The sequence below is a fragment of the Lygodium microphyllum genome, unplaced genomic scaffold (assembly GCF_053477565.2).
Source record: "Lygodium microphyllum isolate KBCC unplaced genomic scaffold, Lygodium_microphyllum_v1.1.10 scaffold_655, whole genome shotgun sequence".
Lineage (NCBI taxonomy): Eukaryota > Viridiplantae > Streptophyta > Polypodiopsida > Schizaeales > Lygodiaceae > Lygodium > Lygodium microphyllum.
In genome coordinates, this window is record NW_028230097.1 from 12,702 (window position 1) to 27,327 (window position 14,626).

At 34.9% G+C, this 14,626-nt stretch overlaps 1 protein-coding gene across 1 annotated transcript; it reads left to right on the forward strand.

The window, feature by feature from the left end:
• Positions 1 to 1,935: 1,935 nt before the first annotated feature.
• On the forward strand, positions 1,936 to 4,287 carry LOC148007995 (uncharacterized). Its single transcript, XM_087674531.1, has one exon. The coding sequence runs from the start codon at positions 1,936 to 1,938 to the stop codon at positions 4,285 to 4,287; it is 2,352 nt and encodes a 783-aa protein (XP_087530657.1).
• Positions 4,288 to 14,626: the final 10,339 nt, after the last annotated feature.

Consider the following 14,626-nt stretch of genomic DNA (forward strand, 5'->3'; position numbering starts at 1 on the left):
CTTTTTGTTTTTTAAAAATCAAGTTAAAACGAGATACATAGCCTTCATCAATGCGATTCGCGGGCGCTTGCTTTAAAGCTTCACTGTATGGGATCGGGGATACAGCGTTCGATACTCGGGATCAGGGTTTTTTTTTTAGGGTTGCTGAGCCCTTCTATAAGCATTTTGACCTTCAAGAGAAGGCAAAAAATTTTACGGCCTTGTCACAGAAGGCCAAGATAAAAAATTTGCCCTTCTTCACGAAAGGCAGATTTTTTCTGACCTTGCTTTAGAAGGGCAGTTTTTTATTTTAAAAATTAATTAATTAATATTATTTAGAGTCACAAAGGCTAGTGACTGGCCGCCCGTCGCCCGATGCCTACCGAACTTCTTAGTGCCCAGTGCCCACTCAGTGCCCAACGCTCGCAGCCCAAGCCCCAACTTCCAAGACCCCTAATTTTTAACCTAAAAGCCACAGACTGAGTACGACTCGATGAAGAAAATTGGATTCTTGATAGTGACAGTCTGAGTCTCGCATGTCGCAGCTCGCCTCTCGGTCCTCGAAGTCCAGACGGTGACAGACCCTCTGGGAAGTTGGGAACTGCAGTCTGCAGCTACCATTGGCCAAGGTGCTGCGACGTAGACGTAGTCTGGTAGCCTATTCAGTGGTAGGCTGTAGCCTGTAGGTACGAGGCACTGGGCAGCTGTTGCCGCCTGCAACCTTGCGGCTTGCAGGCTGCCGCCAGCACCGACTTGCTAGTCGCGAGGACTCGCGACCCTCCAGAGTCCAAGCTCCAACTCCAGCCGCCTACAGGCTACGCCGCGGCCCGCTACGGCCCTTGACCCTCGGGAGTCGAGTCGAGCCTCCACTGCAGTCTGCCTCGGGGGCCGGTGCCCAGGCTCCAGCCGCCCAGCAGAGCCACTCGCAACGAGTTGCGACTCGCGAGTCCAGACTCGTCACTCGGCACCTCCACCGTCCAGCCGCCAGCAGGGTGACTCGCGAGGGCCTCCAGGCTCCAACTCCAGCCCCAGCAGCGGCGGCCAACTCACAACTCCAACTCGCAACTCCAGGCTCCAGCTCTAGTGTCCAGCCTCCAACTCCACTGTCCAGTGTCCAGGCTCCAACTCGCAACTCCAGCGGCCAGCCTCGGCCCTCTAGGCTCCACTTCTCGCAGCTCCAGGTGGGTCTAGACTCCAGAATAGTCTCCAAGCCTCAAGGCTTCCAACTTCCAAGCCTCCAGGCTCCCACTCCAATACACGCTTCTTCCAAGTTCTGCTGCACAGTGCACACCTCCACCAACTTACCAAGTTCCAAGTTCCAACTTAATAATGTCTTCACTTTTTCTTGCCAGTTTTATTCCAGCGATTTCCATCACCCGTGGACTCTAGAGTCTAGACGTACTATCCACAACAACGTAGCCAGAGCTGAAGCCTGAACTTTGAAGGCTGAGAGTCGAGAGTCAAGACTCAACTCTCCAGAGGAATGCACGCAGCAGCACACGTGACACGCCACACAGGTATGTACTATGGCCATTGCAATTTGCAATATGGAAAATGCTTAATAAAAAGAGATATTAGGAAAACTTCTTAGAGTGACTATCATCAAATCTCTACATGTATGCCCAAAACATAAGTACTTGAAATGTTTTAATCAATGGCCTTAGTCAAATGCTAGTATACACTTTATAGTGTATGCTTCAACATTATGTCTTCAAAAAAGTTAATCATTTTTTCTTTACATTTACTATCAAGGATATCCTCATTTTTCTTTGGTTTGTCGCTTTTCATTAATTTGACTAAGAAATGAAACCACAATTCATATAATGGATGGGTGAAACCTTGACCTTACTAAGATATAAATGACATAAAATAGTTGATGTGACCTTTGAAATTTATTTCTTTATTTGAAACTTATGAGCTTATTGTTATTGATAATGGCCAGTTGCATTTGAAGTTATGGCCTTCTCGACAAGAATTGGACGCCCTAAAAAGGATTCTCAGCAATTAAGCCTCTCAATGGCTTTTTTGCGAAAGAGAAAATCAATAGAGGATATGCCCAATAGTGTTGGAGACAATGATGTTTCAAATGCAAGCTCTAGTGCATACACACATCCTACAAGGAATGTGAATGTGGACCTCAATGTGAGGTTAGAAGAGGAGGAAGACAACATTCACATGGAACAAAATGTGAATGTACTACAAAGCATACATGAAGTAAGAGAACAATATGAGGCACATGTGGATGCAGTTTTAGACTATGAAGGTTCAGTGTCAAAAAAAGCAAAGGGTCAGCGTGTATATCAGGAACATTGGAAGGTGTACTTTCCATGGAGCTATGCTATACATGATGCAGATGGCAAACAAAGAATCCGTTGCAAGATGTGTACACACTTTAAGATGAGCAATGTTTTTGCTAATATTGGTAGCACAGTTCTCCAACGACCATCATTGGAGATGCACGAAAAGTCCAAAGAACACAACAAAGCAAAGTTCTTATGGGCAGAGAAAGAGCACAGATCAACTTTACCTCTTGATACACATTTGCACAATATGGATCAAGCAGAGGTAGACAAAAGGGTTGCACGGGTCAGAGTGTTGCTTCAAGTGATGTATTTCATTGCGATCAGGGATAAGCCTATTTCAGACTTTCAAAAGAATGTTGAGGAATTAGTATTTTTTGGGGCACCATATGTACCTAGTCAAGCAAGTTATGCATCCTATCTTTCTTCATCTTCTGCTCATATGTTTTTGGAGGCATGCTACAAACACTTGTATGAGAAAGCAAAGGCAGAGATTTGTGAAAGTCCCTTGTACTCACTGATGGTGGATGAGAGCACGGATGTTTCTAACGATCACCACATGATCGTATGTATCACATATTTATGTGATAAGGGCAATGGATATGTACGTAATAGATTTGTTTCATTATTGAAAACACATAATGGAACAGCAAAGGGATTGTATGATGGGCTCTCAGAGTTTTTACTCAGCTTTGGTTTATCAAAATCTAAGCTTGTAGGATTTTCCACTGATGGATGTAGTGTGATGCTTGGGCAAAATGGATTAGTCAACCGATTTGCACGAGAGGTACCACACCTAGTTGGAGTTCATTGTATAGCACATAGAGATGCATTGGCAGCTAAGGATGCTTTGTCTACACTGGCTATCTTTGAGATAGTAGAAATGGCCGCTCGAAAGTCTTACAAATGGTTCAGTAGTTCTTACAAAAGGCATGGAGAATTGAAAGATTTAGCCATTGAATTTGAGCTACCAGTTCATGAGCTCTTGAAGGTGCATGAGATTCGTTGGCTCTCAAGAGGACAAGTAGTGAAAAGGCTTGTTACATTGATGCCAGCTCTATTGCGTATATGGATGAGGGAAAATGCAGAGTTGTATATGTTGTTCACCTCATTCAAGGTTGAATTCTTCCTACATCTGTTAGCTGATGTGCTACACTACTTAAACCTTCTAAATAAAAAGTTCCAAGTTGAACAAGTAGACATAACCTCAATAGGAACAGAGCTTATGGTCACTATAGATATTCTAGAGGCACGCTTCTTATTGGGAGACTTTGGTCATGGGACACAATATCTCACAAAGTTTTATCAGCAAGTTAAAGATGGATACATGCATTTTCCAGTCAACAATGCTGGAGCTATGGAAAGTCATACTCTTCATAATAATCAGTTGGGACCTAAGGATAAATGTATCCAATTGACAACTTGGGAGAGCTGCATTGAAATTGGCAAGCAATTTGTACAGAAAGTTATATCTGCACTTTATGTGAGGTTTGCCGATTTAAAGCTATTTGAGGCTGCAAAGATATTTAGCCCTAAGGATTACCCACATGATGTCCGTGGATGCTTCACAATGGGTGCAATTTGGATAAATGCCTTATTAGAAAAGTTTGGGACCCTTGTTGATGTTGATGCATGCAAGCTTGAGTATGGAGACTTTATGGTGAAGTTAAAGAGGACATGTCCAGGTCAAAATATGCATGGTGCATGGCAATTATGTGGGCATGATATTGAGTTTGATCAAGCCTTTGGAGAGATGAAAAAGTTATGGCGTTCATGCTTACTTGTTGTTGCAAGCACAGTTGATTGTGAGAGAGGATTCTCTAAAATGAATCATATCAAGTCCAATGATCGCAATAGACTGTCATTGGAGACCTTGAATCAACTCATGTTTCTTTCATATAATGGTGCTAAAGACCCTTTGGATGTTGATTGGGATGCCATCTATGCCACGTGGGATGGATTGAAAACTCGCCGTAGTGTCAATGTGGTAGGAACAGAGTTGGTGTAAGAAAGCATGAGTAATGGTATGCTTTGATTCTGTTGCTATTTTGATATGTGACCATGGATTATTATAGAACTATCTTGTTTCCCTTTTGAACTATCTTGCCTAATTGAACTCTAGCCTTCCTCCTAGCATTACACTTTATTCTCATGATATTATTTACAATTTTATTTTGTTATGCTTAAAATCATTAGCTAAGTAGTGTACTAAGTGTAGAAAATTTTATCGTATCATTGTTGGTATTATAGTTTTGTAAAGAATAATGAACATGACAAGGCAAGAAAACAGTTCAAAGAGATTATACATTGATTAAACCGGAGTTTGTAAAATAGTATTTTTTTAGTTAGAAAGGCAAAATTTAGAATAGGCGACTCTCGAAGGGCAAAGTTTTGAAAAAGCCCTTCCATAAGAAAGGCACTTGCTAACAAGCCTTTCACATGAAAAAACCTAGGGTACTTGCAAAAATGAACACTGCTCGGGATGATCTTCCTGGCGAGACCAATACCCCTTTTAGGGGGCTTTTAATTTGTGGGCCCCACAGTCACCCAACGATCGGGCAAAGAGCGTGGGGCCCTTGCTGATATATATCCACAGCCCTGACGTTGACCCCAACGCCACGTGGTCAGGCGAAGGAGAGAGAGGGGGGGAGAGGGTGTTCGCTATGCCATCGTCCACCACCCTCTCCTGCCACGCTCGCCATTGACCCACCACCATCTCCTGCCACGCCCGGCGCTAACCACGACGCCACGTGGTCGAGAGTGTGTGTGTGTGTGTGTGTGTGTGTGTTCGCTATGCCGTCGCCCACCACTCTCCCCCACCCTCTCCTACCACACTCGCCATTGATCCACCACCATCTCCTGCCACGCCCGGCGCTAACCACGACGCCACGTGGTCGAGAGAGAGTGTGTGTGTGTGTGTCCCCCACCCTCTCCTGCCACGCCCGGCACTAACCACGACTCCACGTGGTCGAGAGAGAGTGTGGTCACCCACCACTCTCCTACCACCCCCGACGCAGACCACGACACCAAGTGGTCAAAAAGAGAGTGTCTGGGAGCTGTGTCTGCCTGAGAGAGAGAGAGAGACCTACCTGGAAAACCAGCCTGCCTACGAAGAAGACCACGAGGCTGTCTGCACTAGTCACTCCCATGATCACCATCATATGTTGCCTGCACCACACCCACGTAGCTTCAAAAATGACGGGAGACCTAAAATGGGAAAGAGACAATGAGAAGAGAGAGGCATAGAGAGAGAGAGAGAGAGAGAGAGAGAGGACGTCATGCATTAAATTGACCTCATCTTGCCTCAATAATTATGTGTCTCTATCATCATCAACATTCAAATTCAAAATCAAGCTTGGGAAAATAACATGGAGGTTCAAGAGTTCACCAAGCCAAGAGACAAAATATAGTATAGAATAGATTTGTATATCCCTATTACATAGGAGAGAGAGAGAGAAGGGGGGGGGGGGGGGAGGATGAGAGAGTCTCCCACAGATGGAGGAACCCCCCTTGGAGGTACAATCAATGGCGGCAAGGACACTAGGAGGGCAGTAGGACCTTGGGCAAACGATTCAAGCTCAAAGTCTATGCTATAAATTTCAAATTTTATTATTAATGATATAAAATGATTATTTGGTTATATTTCTCATAAGGAGATGTATTTTTCAAAAAGTCAAATCATTCAATGCTATTATAAATTTTAGTGTCTTACTATTATTTATATAAAATTGTATTTTTTTGTAATATTTCTCATAAGAATGAGATGTATTCTTCAAATAGCCAATGCAATTCCAATGAAAGGCACCACAAATCACTAGCAACACAATCTCTTGCATCGTTCTTGACGAGCATAAAATTTTGAGAATGCCTTACACATTCAAAGCCATACATGAGAGAGAGAGAGAGAGAGAGAGAGAGAAGAGTTCAATGTTCCAACAATTGAGAACATTCAATATATGGCCTTTTGTATTACACACTTTGAAAGATGAGAAGTCAAAATCCAAAGAAGACACAAGCCACTACTAGAAAAGAAGACAATGTTGAGGATTCGATGGAAGAGACAATGCAATTAGTCATTGAGGTATTAGAGAGTACAAAATTTGTTGCCAGTGAAGGGACCAACCAAAGGAAGAAAGCCAACCAAAGGAAGAAAGCAATGTCCAACAAACCGCTGCTTTTCTCATGTTCGCCATTGCCGACCAAGTCTACATTACATTCACTTCTCTGATATATAAACACTATTTCGACATCAGGGAGGACTATTATCCTTTCAAGAAGAATACATCTAAATTGAAGCTTTCAGAGAAATAGTTGGTTGCACACAAACGTGCATGCTTTTAGGAGTAGAGCAGGTACTTCTTGATATCTTCCCTGAGATGCTGTAATATTTTACCTTTTTCTCATAATCTATATCTATATATCATTTTGGTTGGAGGTTCGATATCTCCCGAACCTCCATCTCCTTCCCAAACCTCCATTTCCTTCCCAACCCTATTTTTGAATTGCATGTAGATTTGAATTGCATGCAGGGTTGAGGGAGGTTAAGGTCACTTTAATGCCCGACGACCTCTCTCTCTCATGATTAGTGAGATTTTGATCTCCTTTTGATCCCTCCTTTTGATCTCATTTTGTTGCTTGAGATGCAGGTAGACTTGGAGCACGCTTGGAGGCAATGGACTTCGAGCACACGTGGAGTTGCAGGGTGGACTTGGTGCAAGCTTGGAGCACGCCAGCTCGCTCATGTGCAACTCTCCCTCTCTCTCTTGGCACCCCTTCCACACCTCTCTCTCTCTCTCTCTCTCTCTCTCTCTCTCTCTCTCTCTCTCTCTCTCTCTCTCTCTCTCTCTCTCTCTCTCTCTCTCTCTCTCTCTCTCTCTCTCTCTCTCTCTCTCTCTCTCTCTCTCTCTCTCTCTCTCTCTCTCTCTCTCTCTCTCTCTCTCTCTCTCTCTCTCTCTCTCACAGATTGATGTTAACGTTATAATTATTAGATGTTATAATTATTGTTAATGTTAATGTTATAATGTTATAATTAGGATTATGATTAATGTTAATTAATTTTGTTAATATTAATATTAATAATGTTAATGATAATGTAGTGCTAACGTTAATGTTAATATTGTTGTAAATGTTATCATTAAGATTCATGTTATTGTTATTGTTTAATTAAAGTTAATGTTATTGTTAAGATTGATGTTGTTGTTAATGTTAAAATTAATGTTGTTGTTAATGTTAATATTATTGTTAAGATGTTAAGACTAATATTTTTGTTAATGTTAATATTATTGTTAAGATGTTAAGATTAATGTTGTTGTTAATGAATTATTAGTTATTAGTTATAGTTATAATATTTATCTTTATATTTATAAGAATAAGAACAATTACAGTTTAGTTAATTATTGTTGTTATTATATTACTATGTATTATTTTATTATTATTATTATTATTGTTATATTGTTATGTAGTTAATAGTTATTATTATTATTATTAGTTATTGTATCATTATATTTTATAGTCATAGTTATTACCATAAACATTATTATATAGTTATTACTATTATATTATTTTATATTATTATTATTGTTTTAGTTATTATATTATATAGTTATTATTGTAGTATTATTTTATATTATTATTATTATTACATTCTTATTATATTATTTTATTATATAGTTAAATAAATTAAATTAGTTATAGTTATTAATATTTAGTTATAATTATATTTATATAGTTTTGTTATTAGTTGTTATTTGTTATTTGTTATTATTATCATTACATTAATTGTTATTATATTATTATATTTTATAATTATAGTTATTACCATATATATTATTATATTATTACATTCTTATTATATTATTTTATTATATAGTTATATAGTTTTGTTATTAGTTGTTATTTTAACTTTGTTATTGAATTTATTTTATTATGATGTTATTTTATTTAATTGTTATAAGTTATTATATGTATTATTAGTTTGTTAGTTATTTCTTATTTTTTTATTTTTTATTATTATATTATTATATTATGGATTTATTCAATTTTAGTTTTGTTGTTTTAATTAGTTTAGTTGTTATTTAGTTTATTTACTCTGGTATTATTTTAGCTAGATATTATTAGTTGTATGTGTTATTTTTTATTAGTTATATAGTATTGTATTATATTTATTATTATTATTTTAATTTTACTTTTCATTGGTTTAGTTATTTTTGTTAGTGTTATTATTATTATTATTATTAAGGTACATATTATATATATATATATATATATATATATATATATATATATATATATATATATATATATATATATATATATATATATATATATATATATATATATGGTTGCTTATTATATTATTATTATTATTATTATATCATTATTCTATTGGTGTTAGTGTTATTGTTATTGTTATTATTGTATTGTATAGCAGAAGTAGACTATTATAAATACAGAGATTGATAATTGATATTGAATATTGAATATAGTGATATTATTTTATTACATTGCACTATATTATTATATATTGTATTGTAATTGTAACAGTTATAATATAATTATATGATAATATTCTTATTATTATTAATTAATCATTAATAGTTACTTATTATATTATACTATATATTATTTTATTTTTATATTATTTGTATTAATTGTGTGTGTGTGTGTGTGTGTGTGTGTATATATATAATCCATAGAGATTATTGTATTATTTATTATTAAATGTCTCTAAATTATAGACTATTATATTATATTATAATACATTGATAATGATAATATAATATAATATATAGAGAATATAGAGATTATTAATGTATTGTATAGATTTTTATTTTATTTTACTTTTATATTGTATATATTGATATTATATTTTTATTGCACTATATATATATATATATATATATATATATATATATATATATATATATATATATATATATATATATATATATATATATATAAAATACATTGATAATGATAATATAATATAATATATAGAGAATATACAAATTATTGTATTATTTATTATTATATGCATGTAAAGTATAGACTATTATATTATATTATATTATTAATGTATTGTTTATGTATATTAGATTATTAATGTATTGTTTATGTATAGTAGACTAATTATAAATACATATATTGATAATAGATATTGAATATTGATTTTGATTTTGATAATTGATATTATAGTTATATGTAGATACAAATACAGATACAAATATTGATGGATATAGAGTAATAAATATAGATAGAAGATAGAAGATAGATATAATAATAATAATAGTATAGTTAATAGTTAGTTATTGTTATTAATAGTTATTATATTAGTTATAATTATTATATGAATAGTTATAGTTATTACCATATATATTATTATTTAGTTATTACTGTTATATTACTTTATATTATTATTATTATTACATCATGATGGATTTATTCAATTTTAGTTTTGTTGTTTTAATTACTTTAGTTTTTATTTAGTTTGTTGTTCAATTATTATGGTATTATTTTATTTAGATATTGTTAACTATATGTGTTATTTTTTATTAGTTATATTATATTTATTATTATTATTTTATTTTTACTTTTCATTGGTTTAGTTATTTTTGTTAGTGTTATTATTATTAGTTTAGTTATTATTTAGTCTATTGTGGTATTGTTATTTTAATTGGTTTAGTTTTTATTTTATTTTTATTGGTTTAGCTTATTATTATTTTATTAGTATGCATATATATATATATATATATATATATATATATATATATATATATATATATATATATATATATATATATATATATATATATATACATACATACATAAGATAATATAAAGATAAAAATAATATGATGATATTTTAATTTTAATTAGTCATTATTAATAATAATATAAAATAATTAGTTACATAGTTATTAATAGTTAATAGTTAATAGTTAGTTATAGTTGTAGTGAATGGTAATTAATAGTTAATAGTTAGTTAGTGTTGCTGTTTTGTTATTTGAATTAGTTTACTCGTTGGTTAGATATTTATTATTATTGTTGTTGTTGTTGTTGTTGTTGTTGTTGTTGTTGTTAGTTTAGGTGTTATTCAATTTATTGTTATTAATATTGTTTTTTATTTTAATTAATTCCTTTAGTTTTTATTATTATCATTATTTTATTATTAGTATAGATGAGATATATGTTTTGGTTTTTATTTTATTGTTGTTTTTTTATTGTTATTATTATTGTTATATTATATAGATATAGATATTAGTTTATTGTTATTGTTATTTTATTTTATTATTGTTATGTGTTTTAAGACATGGAGTGGAAGGTAACTTTAAGATATGTGGAGCTAAACTACTACTACTACTATAATAGATATAGATATTAGTTTATTGTTATTGTTATTTTATTTTATTATTGTTATGTGTTTTAAGACATGGAGTGGAAGGTAACTTTAAGATATGTGGAGCTAAACTACTACTACTACTTCTCCTCATGACTTTCATTATTGATAGATAGAACTATCCTTTGCCTCACTGATTGTGATTCATGGGGCATTATTAAACTTAGAAAGTTATTTAGTGTGTGAGCTATATTTTTATTGGCATCATACAAACTTTGGTCTAATATACATGTATTTTATGGAGTGGAAGGTTTTGTAGTAACTTTATAATATATTTATATGTATTATATTTTATTATTGTTTATTTATTAATGGTCATGACTTTCATTATTGAGAGGTACAACTATCCTTTGCCTTGCTCATTGCGATTTGTGGGGTTGGCATGGATATAATAACCCTTCATGGCATTGAAAATCTGTTATTGACATTTTTAAACTTAGGAGGTTGTTTAGTCTGTGAACTATAGTTTTATTGGCAGGGGTGGGGGATGTTGCATTGTCCTGGGGCATGATTTTCTAAGAAAGGATATTGTATGGTGTGCACCATACAACGTTAGGTACACCACTTAAAATACCAACTCACTGGTCATTATGGCGTTGGATTCGATCCTTGACTTTTCTCATTATGTAAGGGGGGTTTTGTATCATGAAATGGATACATCCATTGTGACAAAAAGTCTAATCTCTCAACTAGGGAGCCATGGGAATTTGCTTGAAATAATCCAAATGCATCTTGAAGATCCACTTGAGTCCTATGTGTGGGATAAACAAATTGAAACCTCACTCTAGATGCTACTTACTATAGCAAATTCTATTGTAGTCAATCATATGGTCTAATGCACATATATTTAAATTTAATGCATTGGAAGTTAATCTAATGTCATCTAGGATTTTCCACTGTTTCTAATTTTTAAGATAAGATAAGAATAGTTGATATGCACTTCGATGTTGACGCATGTGTTTTGCGCAGCATGGAGGACAAAAATGTGTCTGTAGCAAATGTTGTGCAGTGCGCTCCCAGTGTGCAAATGAATATGTGCAAAGGGAAAGAGGTTATAAGGAAGAAGGCAGTTCGTCGTGCACTCAGGCATGTTGAAGGATATGAAAGTTATGTTAGTTTCTTGAGAGTCATTCATCGCTTGGATGGGCTTGAGAAGCAAGTGAACGCACTATTTCGACGTCAAAGGGCTTCAGTTTCTCTTGGTGAGAGCATTGATAGTCATCTACAGAGGATTGGGAGAATTTTGGAGGAGAAATATGAAGGAAACCTTTGTGATGGGGTGAGGATACAGGATGAGTTGGAAGAAATCAAGGGTTACATAGGGGAGATATATGACCATGTCCGAAAGTATTGGCCACGTATTGGATCCTTGGATGATCATGATGAGAAGATGAAAGATCTTATCGATAGTGCTGGTCATATAGAGGATGGCGTATGTGAGTTAATTGCTCACAAGAATGAGAATGTTTCCCTTGATGTGCAACTTACTTCTTTGAAAGTTTCTCTTAATATGTTTTTGGCAACGTTAACTCAGATGAATCGCCGTGTGGGTTCATCCCCTTTCACTCGAGAGCATTGCCCTTGATGTGCAACTTGATTCTTTCAAAGTTTATCTGCATAAGCACATCCTTGAAAATCTCCATTTTGAAAAACATTGTCTATCTCTTCCCAATTGAAAATCGCCACCTACTTGATATATATAATCTCTACAAGACTTTTTAAATGAGTTGTGTTTTATTCGATTGATGAAAATCTCCATTTTAAAAAACATTGTCTATCTCTTCCAAATTATTAAGATTTTTTGAACTCATTTCAATAGTTTATTTTTTCGTATTTTCACCTTGTATTCATTCATCTTTGAGTGTCGAACACCTTTGGATCTTTAACACATTCGAGCCTTTGGCAAGACCTATGTATGGATCTAGACAAATGAACATCCATTAGTAGGGCTTGCACAGAGAGAGAGAGAGAGAGAGAGAGAGAGAGAGAGAGCGTCGGAGGAGAGAAGGTAAGGCATGGCCATATATACATTTGGTTATGCGTGTTGAGCTTAATACATGTGTATTCTTTCACTTTCGAGTCTAAGATATCATCGAGACTAACATGTCTTCAAGTTTGAGTGATGCTTGCTAGGCCTTTGGTGAGTGTCATGTGCACATGTGGATGAATGGACATCCATTGGAGAGGGGAATCATTAATTGGCTTTTGGCGAGCACTGTGTATGTATGTGCTCATGCATGATTATTTACACATGTGTTTGTGCATGACTATTCTTTTGTCTTTGAGTCCAAGACACTTTTGATTTAGGTTTTCAGTTGTTGTCTTCAATGGCTTTGAGATTTCTCTATTGGGACTCTTATACTCTATTGAAAGTTTCGTGTAGTCATCATGAAACAAAGCAAAGCTATGGACGATGTTCCAAACATAGTGCATTTGATTCCATTGAATGCAATTGATTTGGTTGAATCAAAGAAAACGACCACAACATCATCTCTTCGACACTTGCCTGCTTGGAGCCATTCGTATGGGTATGGAAGATAGTTATTCTAATAATTGTATTTTCGTCAAGGTATTGTGTTCTTTTTGGGAAGATAGTCATTTGTGTATTTTGTTGCAGCCAAAATGTGGAGTTTAATAGAGTGAATAAAGTTAATGTGCGGAAGATGAAAGAAGTGGCGAGGCAACAGGGAGGCATGTTAGTAAATCCACAAGGACATCAACGATCCAAAGAAACACAAAGGCTGCTTCAAGTTCTTTGGAGTTTAAATGCCTCGAGACCAAGATGAATGAGTTGATGGAATTGCAGATAAGTTTATCCACATGTTCGATCATGCACTTGCCATTTACTCTGCAGAGTTGCATGAACAAGCTAAAGGTTTGTATAGTATTGTGTGCAAGACAAAGCACACCCAGAGTGTTCTTCAACAAGTCTCGAGTGGTTTGGGTGGTGAAGTGAGGGAACTTTCGGTAGTTGTCTCTGAGACAAGCAAGTTGATGAATTTGTTGTTGAATGATATGTGGACATCGTTTTGGGGGCTTGGAGATAACCACGAGCCTATGATTTCCCAGAGGAGTTATCGACTACCGTTCTTGCAGTTTCAAATGAATGTTAATAGGTTCAATGCCTTGCTACAACAATTAAGTCGTCAAACGAACGGTCCCAATTGAGGAGAACTTGCTTGGCTGAGGCTTATGATCTATTATTGTCTCTCTTATATCTTATTTGAAAGTGCTTGGACCAATGCTTTTTTGTGATGATGTGTGCTTCCTTTTTGTGAAGCTTATATTGGTTTTAATGTAACGATGTGATACCTCTTTCTTGAGGTTTGATCTATATAAAGAATTATCGTGTCTTGCAATGTGGATACAACTTTTTTTATTTTCGTAATGTAGTGCATGAGAGAGTAATATTCTCTAATTGTATGGTCTAATTATAATTGTAATGTTTGAATATTCACCTCTCTCTCTCTCTCTCTCTCTCTCTCTCTCTCTCTCTCTCTCTCTCTCTCTCTCTCTCTCTCTCTCTCTCTCTCTCTCTCTCTCTCTCTCTCTCTCTCTCTCTCTCTCTCTCTCTCTCTCTCTCTCTCTCTCTCTCTCTCTCCAACTTTTGGATGAAGGTTATGATCTATTGTTGTCTTGCTTATGAAAATATTGAAATTATTGGGCCACTGCTTTTTTTGTGATAATGTGTGCTTTCTTTTTTTGTAACGAGACTAAATTGAGTAAACTGTATTGGGTACCTACAGTGTGGTGTTATGTCTCTTTCTTGACGCTTGATTTGTACAAATAATTATTATTATCATGTCAAACAATGTGGATATATAACTTTATTCATTTTACGATGTAATGCATGTGAGTAATATTCTCTAATTGTATGGTTTAATTGTAATGTTTGAATATTCATCTCTCTCTCTCTCTCTCTCTCTCTCTCTCTCTCTCTCTCTCTCTCTCT

Bases quoted from the DNA above. Each gene is read 5' to 3' on its own strand.
- LOC148007995 (XM_087674531.1), top strand. From the start codon at position 1,936: ATGGCCTTCTCGACAAGAATTGGACGCCCTAAAAAGGATTCTCAGCAA.